Source organism: Monocercomonoides exilis, assembly GCF_001643675.1.
Source record: "Monocercomonoides exilis strain PA203 chromosome Unknown scaffold94-26404, whole genome shotgun sequence".
Lineage (NCBI taxonomy): Eukaryota > Preaxostyla > Oxymonadida > Polymastigidae > Monocercomonoides > Monocercomonoides exilis.
Genome location: NW_027150639.1, coordinates 17,762 through 26,404, shown reverse-complemented (window position 1 = coordinate 26,404; position 8,643 = coordinate 17,762). Strand labels below are relative to the sequence as shown.

Sequence of the window (8,643 nt, the reverse complement as noted above, 5' to 3'; positions counted from 1 at the left end):
TTGTATTATTCTTTGCTGAATGAAAGATTTGAGAAGATGATTATTGAGGGAGGGAAGAAAGATGAAGGAAAAAATGAAAAGCTGGTGACCGATCTTTGCGAATGCTATCTTTCTCTCGGCTTCTTTTCACCTGAAATGTTTTCAGTATGTGTTCCTTGCATTATAAAAGTTGCATTGAAGAAAGAGGAAAACGAAGAAGCTCAAAAAGAAGTGGAAATAGCGTTGATTGCTTTGAGCAATGTTGGATTTTATGTATGAGCATTTCTATTTCATTTTTATTATGTTTGTTTTTTTAAATCATTTTTTCATTAGAAAATTGAACAAAAACTGTATTTGAATGAAATCAAAGAAATCATCAAATATCATCAAGAACACAGAAATCTGACGACTTGCCTATCAATCTGCTTGGCAGTTTTGATAAAAAGATGGGTTAAAGACAAGGCATGAAAGAAGTGATTGTGAATGAGCTGCATTTCACAAGAGAAGCAAGAAGAGAAATCGAAGAACTGAAAAGAAATGTGGATTGGAAGAGAAAAGAAGAGGAAAAAAGAGGGAAAAAGTGAAGAAAGTTCTTGTTATCGAGAGATGGCTCAATGCTATAAATGATTTCTTATCCGAATGCACATTGTGGAACGAAGAATTTATTGGGCTTTTAAGCAGCATAGCTCAGGTATATCGAGCAGCAAAAGGGAATAATGAAGTAATTAGCAATAAATGCATTCACTCCTTGAGAACTGCATCAGATTATGGAGTTGTGGAAGTTGATGTTATGTTGAAGGAAGGTGTTGTCGATCTGTTTTCAGAGGAAATGAAACGATCAACTTTGGAACATTTTACAGTGTGGAATTGTTTGCATTTCTTTTTGACCATTTCAGAAAGATTGAAAGAAGAGGAGAAGGACGAAACGGACGAAACTAAGCGAAATGCAACAAAAATGGAGATATTTGAAAAGATGGAGGAAGAAGGATATGAAGATGTCATTATTAGCTTTCATAAAATGTTGAATTTTCTAAAAGATCAATATTATGGTTTTGGCAACATATCGTTGAATATTTCTGATTACTTTGTGAATGCTTAAGGAAATGAAATGATTTAAATTTTGCAGCTCAAAATAATGCATTTCCTTTTATTCTTCATTTCACAAAATAAAAAGTCCTTTTAGATATAATCGTAAAGAAAAATTGCATTTTAATCTCAATTCATCAAAATAAATTGAAGAAACAAAAAATAATGAGAAAAAATTATTCTATTTTTATTTCCAAAATTATCTTCTTCAAATGGTTTGCACATTCAGTATTTTCATGAAAATACAATCAATATTCAATAGTATATTCATCATCTCCAGCTTTCTCGCCTTTGGTCTTTTGAGAAATAATGTGTTCTTCGGCTTCTTTTCTTGTTTTTCCAAATTCCATGTGAATCCAAAGGATAGAAGAATAGAAAGAAAAGATAGATGATTTACAAAATAAAGGCGAATGAAATAAAGAAGAAGTTTTTTTTTTTTAATTCTATTAACTTTCACTTAAGTGAGATGAAAAGTGGAATGCTTAAAATGAAGAAGTTGCAATTTTCATGTAATCATCAAAATATGTTAAATTGGAAAAGAATTGCACAAGAAGGGTTTTCTTTCCATTCTTCATATGTCTGCTTCGTCTTTAACAGATGACTTTACGACGTTTGTGATTGCTCTTTGCTCTTCATTTTTTCCGTCAAACTGGAATAGGACTTTGTATCAGATGGATCTACTGTTTGACAAGTCGTGCTTCTTTAAGAAAGTTCAATTACGCTTCCGACAATTTCAGATTTGCATATATAAATCCTTCCTTTAATCGCAAAATGTATCATAAACGCAAAGTTGTGAATTTCTGAGACTCAACTTTTTGTGATTTCTCATTTCTCTTCACTTTCCTTTCTTTCTTTGATGTTGAACTTCCTTCGTAGAATTAAAAATGTCTGAGCAGATTGTTAAAGAATATTGATTTCAGGCAGTAAATGTATTGGTATAGCGAAGATAATTTTAGATGAGTATGAATGTGCAGATATGTCGATTGACACAGGAAGAGGCTAAATTTGTCTAGAATTATACGAAGAAACATTTGTACATTCAAAATACTTTTTTTTGCAGTTTTCTTTGATCGCACATTATTCAGCTTGAATGTCAACTTCTTGCAATGATATTTTGAAGATCTTGAAAGATGACTGGAAGATGTGAAGTCGCTATTCAAAGTATTATTTTTGTTGGAGTTGAAGCGCAAACCGCAGGAAAGTTAATATGACATGCAGGTGCTCGGAAATATACTAATATCAGCTTCAAAGTCCTTTTCCGAGTTGATCAAAATATAAGTTGCAAGCCTATATGAATGATTGAAATTGTTTTCCTCTTTTGATAACTTAAAAGCACAATTAAGTTGTCTTTAGCAATAATATTCATGAAATTTCCAAAGAATTTCGGTAGTAATTGGTCTGCGTATCATTATGTGTCAAAAATAATAAAAATTCAATATTTTTCTAAATAGGAAAATAACGAACTCCAGAAAATTACATAAAAATAAACATTCATTGTATATTCAAGTTGCGTATTTTCAAAGTCCAACGGTAAAATATTTGCATCACTCAAACACTCCAGATTAGAAGAATTTTCACGCAGTTATAACAAAAAGTTAAAGCTTTTTGTTGTTAATCAATTATGATACATGACCCAGATATTCCAGATTGAAATTTGAAGAGGAACAAAAGTGTCTATTCTTCAAATAAAATGGGCTAATAATGAATGTTAAGGAAAGTCATAAATAAAATCATTCAAACTGGCTATGCGCAATGCAATGGAAAATAAAATGCAAAGGACTACTCAAATATTTAACAAATTAACAAAACGTTGTTATCTCATTTACAAAGCAGTTGTTTTCACAGAATAATGTTATCTAGTATGGAAGATGATCAAAATTTCTTCAAAAGCATTCATGATTAAAACTTTTAATTATCATGCAAATTACTCATTATTAAATATTGAAAATGATATTGCATGATTTTTCACCATTTATAACATGTTGCAGAGAAAATTCTTTTTTTATTATAGAACTTGTATTTTGTTCAATTATTTTGCCTGGCTGTTGTAAAGATAAATGAGAATATAGGTAAAGGGGTCATGCCTGAGAATGACGGATTAGACGAATCCTTGTTATCAGAGGGCTGTGCGTCTCAGAGTGTTTTGTTTGCACGATTTACTGAGGCTTAACTCTGAATATTGTCCAATTTTACACATTTTTGATTAAGTAGGAAACGAAAAAAAGTCCGTCTTCTTCCCCACAAGTAAATGTTTTAAAATTCATAGATATTCTCTTTTCAGCTTGAAAACGTATGAATGATTGAATATAAAAACATTGAAAAAACATTAACGACGGATGATTGGAAAGCCTTAATAATACCATGGATGAAGTACTACCCCTTCTTTTTAATTTGGGAAAGGAAAAAATAAATGGGAATTTGAGGGAATCCAATGTGGGAAAAAGTCATAAAGGATGAAATTTTTTTGAGTTGAAAATAAATAATTTCAAAAATAAGTTTCGATTCTTCATATAAAGGAGTTGAAAGAAACATCTTCAAAGATATGATGATATTAATCAAATTGGTTGATATTCATTGAAGAACTTTAAAGTTTTTGAGTCAATTTTTTGTCTTAAAGATAAAAAGTTTCTATTCCTCCTTTTGGAGATAAAAGAAACATATTCAAAGATGATGATAGCATGTGTTAATCATGTTAATCATGGTTGCACATAGCTCAAGTCACATGACTTTGAAGTATTTTTTGACTCAAAAATTGATAATTTCTAAAAAGTTTCTGACCCTAAAAATAGAAAAAGAGGGAAAAATAAAGGAATAAGGAAGAAACAGGCACGTGGGGTGGGGCCGCGCGGCAAACGCGGCAAAAGGGCGGGGAGCGAAAGCGACCGAACTTTGCCGTGTGGCGCGTCGGCCATTTGGGTGGGACTCTTACCCATCAGAAAAGGCCTTTATTTTCTTTGAAAATAACACCCCTGCGTATCTCTTTTATGACATGCAAATTTGAGGATTTTCAAATTTTCATTGAAAAATTTTGCTGCTCCCCCTAAATATTATTAATAAAACAACTTTCTTTTTTATTAACTTTTAACTCTTTTTCTGTGACTTTCGCGAGATGGATGAACATCTGCGCGCAGGAATGATGTGCGCAGATTTCATCCAGCGAGCGCTACAGGAGCAGTAGCGCGAGATGATGTTACCCTGACCTCGCGGTTAGCGAGAAAATTTTGAAAAAAAGGAAAAAGTGGTCATTTTCAATGGAGAAAATCGATATTTTTATGTTATTTTTTAAAAAAAATACAATATTTTTCAGTTTCTTGTGAAATGAAATACTCAACAATTATTTTCATTTGATATAATTTCTATTATAATCTGACATGCATTCTTCATGCTGTCATGATTTTTTATTTTTTCAAACTTAATATATTTTTTTAAATTTTTTTGTTTTTTTCAGAAATTGATGAAAATTGGAAGAAAGATGTGTAATATGATAATGTGTGATTTGATATAATTATTGTGAGAATATTGATAGTTGTGGTTGAATGATAATGAAAAATAACATTCTGAAATATTAACAAAAATAAGATACTTTTTGTTTGCTCAGAACCAACCATCAATATCAATGTTCTTATGTATTATTATCATCTACATTATATCTATTATATTATATATGAAAACCAATTGAATTCAACTATTCTTTGTGATGACATAATTTTTTTAATTTTTTCAATTTTTAAAATATTTTTTTATCTCAATAACAAAGAAAGAACTTCCAGCAAAAAATTCATATATAATGTAAATATGATATTGCATATTATAGAATTTTTGATGTTTGTCTATTCAATAATTTTTGAAATAAAAAAATATTTTCATTTTTCTCCTTAAAAACAAATAATATTTAATTTTTTTATTTTTTGGAACTTTCAATTCATCTCAATTTTATTTTCAAATAAATAGTAATCATATAATATCTCTCTGCTATTTTTATTTTTAATATTGAAAGCAATCCTCTTATGAAATAATTTTTTCCATAATTTTTCAATCTTAATTAATATTTTTCTTTTTATTCCATGAACAGATAAATTTGAAAATAATGTTTTATATAGGTTATGAGGGGTGGGGAGTGTGTTGGTGTATAGGAGATTGGTAACTAACTGTTTTTGAAAAGTCGAATTCTTAACATAGAAAAATGGTTTTGATCTAGATCAAACATTTTTTAAAAAATGATATTTAAACAAGAAGTTGGAATTAGTGGTTGATGAAAAGTTACGTATATGGGTAATAATATGAGAGGAATTGATTGATATTAAAATCAGAAATTAATTGATTCAAATTGTGGAATGATATGTTAATGTAATTTTTTCAGTCAAAATTTTGAAAAAGAAATTTTAATATCTCGATAAATAAATTTTTCTAAGTCGTGAGACTCTTTACAGAAGTGTTAGTTGGACCATTTGTGAATTTTTGAAGTCATGGTCAAAAATTCGAAAAATGTGAAAATTGCATTTTTCTGATTAAGTTGAATTTAGCTCCAGTTAGTCAGAAAAATGAAAAATTGGTGAAAATCGGTTTTTATGAAAGTTGTGATCGAAACTTATGAAAACACAAAAGTTCGGATAATTCGCGAATAGTCCGCTGAATTTTTCTCGGGCCAGATTGTCTGGTTAGTGAGAAAATGTGATATGAAGTTTTTGACTGAAAAAGTGGTGATCTTAGATCAACGACCGAAAAATATGGGGTCTCAGATTCCTTTGATAATTGGCAGGTGGCAAGGTCGTGGGCCCCTTATAAACATACTCGAATCTAAATTTTTCTACCGAGCGGTTGTGGCAGGGCAGTGCGGACAAGTTTGTGATTTGACTGAAAAAATCGAAAAAATATTTTTTTCTCGAAAATTTCAAAGTCGATATAAAATATGATTAGACACATGAATTTGAGTTGTAATGTTGTATATTGGTGATTTTTGGTTGGATACGCTTATTTGTAGTTTCTGAGTTATAAACGAATTTTTGAGTGAAAATGGTCATTTTTGAGGTAAATCGAGTATAACTCCAGAAGTAATGGCCAGATAAATTTACAATTAATATATGATATATGTGCATATAGTGCGGTAATAGCATGCATATGTGTGTTGGTGGCGGGGTCTGGCAGACAGTCCAGAAAAGAAATAAAAATTTTGAAGGTGACTGGGGGTGCCTGGTTGGTGAAGTCACAGAGAGCGAACAGAGGCAAAGTGGCTGAATCGAAACACATATGACCGGCACAGTAACCCATGCCCGGATGTGGCCAAACGGCGTTTCGATCGGCCCAGTGGTTGGTGAGAAATCCGAGCGGCTAGTTGATTTAAGTTCTGTGATATAAAATCACATAGAAAAATGACTTGGGGGTATTGACTTGAGATGCTGTGGAGAGTGAAGGGAGGGCAAGTAACCGGAGTTAGAGGGATATGTTGGGGAATGTTAGTGGGGGTAGGATGTGGTGCAATTGCTAAGATATCTGTCCAGTGGTTGTCAAGTAACCATGTCACCAATAATTTTTTCTATGAAAATTGAATTTTTCTATGATAATTTTTCTATGTGATATTGACTGCCCGACCTCGAAGTGCCATCTTTTTCGAAAAACTCACAGACTCAATTTGAGTTTGACTGAAAAGGGGTTGAGTGGAGGATATCTGTGGAAGGGCTGATGGGCAGGGGCTTGCAAAGGCCACAGGGCAAGTAGCGAGTGAGGCGGGCTTTGTGCTGGGCCTATGGCTGAGCAGGCCCTGTGGCTTGGCCTGGCTCTATTTGACATATACTGTATTTCCCCCAGTCAGAAAAAAGCGTGACTGAGGGTACAATGTTCCGGTGGTTATAGAAACTCAAATGTTGGAGCCAGAGCTCCAGAAACAAAAGTGACAGTGTGCGCACAGACTGTGGCTGCACGCTGGGCAGGGTGCTGCTGGGCGCCTGTGTGTCCTTCTGGCTGGGTGGGTCAGACACTCACTTTTTCACTGGGAAAACAGACTGGAAAACTGCCTTCCAACCCTTGTATCTTTTTATCGGTCATAACTTACAGCTAAGCTGATGTGGGCAGAGTGGGCGTGTGGGCAGTGGCTACAAGGCTGGGTGGTGGGAGTGTGGCTGGGCTGGCTGGCTGAGCGGTGGTGTGAGAAAAAGTGAGTGAAAATGACTGGGCCAGCCATTGAGGTACCCTCTCTTTCAACGAACGTATCTCCTCAGGTGTTGGAGGGAGAGCTCCAGAAACAAAAGTGACGGTGCAGCGGGGACCAGGGCTGTGCAGTGGGCGGGGTCTGGTTTGTGGGCTGTGGGCTGGGCCGGCTGGGTGGGCTGTGCACTGGGTTTTGTTCAGTCACTTTCATTGAAAAACCTCAAATATGGTAAATGACCCCGGGTGCCCAGACCAGAAAATCCATCTTTTTCGAAAAACTCATAGACTCAACTTTACTACACTCAGGTTTCCTCGATTTTTGTGACTTTTGATACTAGAAATACACTATGAAAATGGGATGTCTGAAAAACCTGCTTTGATACTAAAAGGGAAAATTACACTACACCGAGGTTTTCGTGGCGTAGTGTAATAAGGATGAATTTGATACTAGAAATTTGAGCTCCTAGGAAAAGTGACCAAATTACACTACACTTCGAAAACCTCGGCGTAGTGTATTTCGAGGTTTTTGATACTAGAAAATTTTGTCTATGAAATTTCTCTATGAAAATACACTGTGGACCCCCATGTTCACAGACTCATAGCGCCTCAGGGGCAAGTCAGCGAAACTTCTCGTTGCCATAGAGGGTCTCGCTGCACACTCGCTCTACACAATGGTGGTAATCTCATTCGGCTCAGTTGAGTTGCCCTGAAGTTACACACCAAATACTCATATCTTTCCTATGAAAACCCTTTCACAGTGATATTTTATGCTATGGACCCTGTATATTCCATGGGTCATAGGGAATTACCTTTAAGAGCTGGAAAGTTCTAGATGCCATAGGGCAAGTAGCTGTGCTCTTGGAGTATCCAACGGTAGTAACATCTTGCCCTCGGTCCATATGCCTTTCACCATACCTCAATATACTGACATCTTTGAATGAAAAAGGTTCTATTTTTCATAGGGGACCCCTTTGCTCCCAACGAGCCATATCTTTTGATCGGTCATAACTTACAGACATGCCAATGGTGCTGTGGGGTGGGCATGCCCTGCAGGTACAATGTGGCACACATTCGGCTGGTGGGCTGTGGCTGGGCCAAGGGCAGTGCCAGAAAAAGTGAGTATTTTCCATTGACTTTTGAGTGACTTGGACCCCCTCATTGGCTGGCCTGTAGCGAATCACACAGGAATCTCGGGAAAGTTCTCGATGCCATAGGGAAACTCGCTCCACACTTGCTCTATCCATTGGTGCTATCGCCATTGCCACTCCTCAACTTCCCTTATATCTATGGTCGATATACTAGTATCCTTCCTATGAAAAACTCCTTTCAATGAAATCTCTATACTAGGACCCCCTTATGTTTGTTGGATCATAGCTCCACAGGGTTAAGAGCTGGAAAGTTATAAATGTTATAGAGGGTCTAGCTGCACACTGT

General features: G+C 34.9%; 1 protein-coding gene across 1 annotated transcript; it reads left to right on the top strand.

Annotated features, from left to right (window-relative positions):
- Positions 1-6,458: 6,458 nt before the first annotated feature.
- Positions 6,459-8,328, top strand: MONOS_18499 (uncharacterized protein; the record flags this gene model as incomplete). Its single annotated transcript, XM_067871523.1, has 6 exons — positions 6,459-6,568; positions 6,916-7,031; positions 7,117-7,206; positions 7,281-7,383; positions 7,804-7,886; positions 8,225-8,328. 6 exons carry the CDS (start codon positions 6,459-6,461, stop codon positions 8,326-8,328), a joined length of 606 nt encoding a protein of 201 aa, XP_067718528.1.
- Between the last annotated feature and the right edge of the window lie 315 nt (positions 8,329-8,643).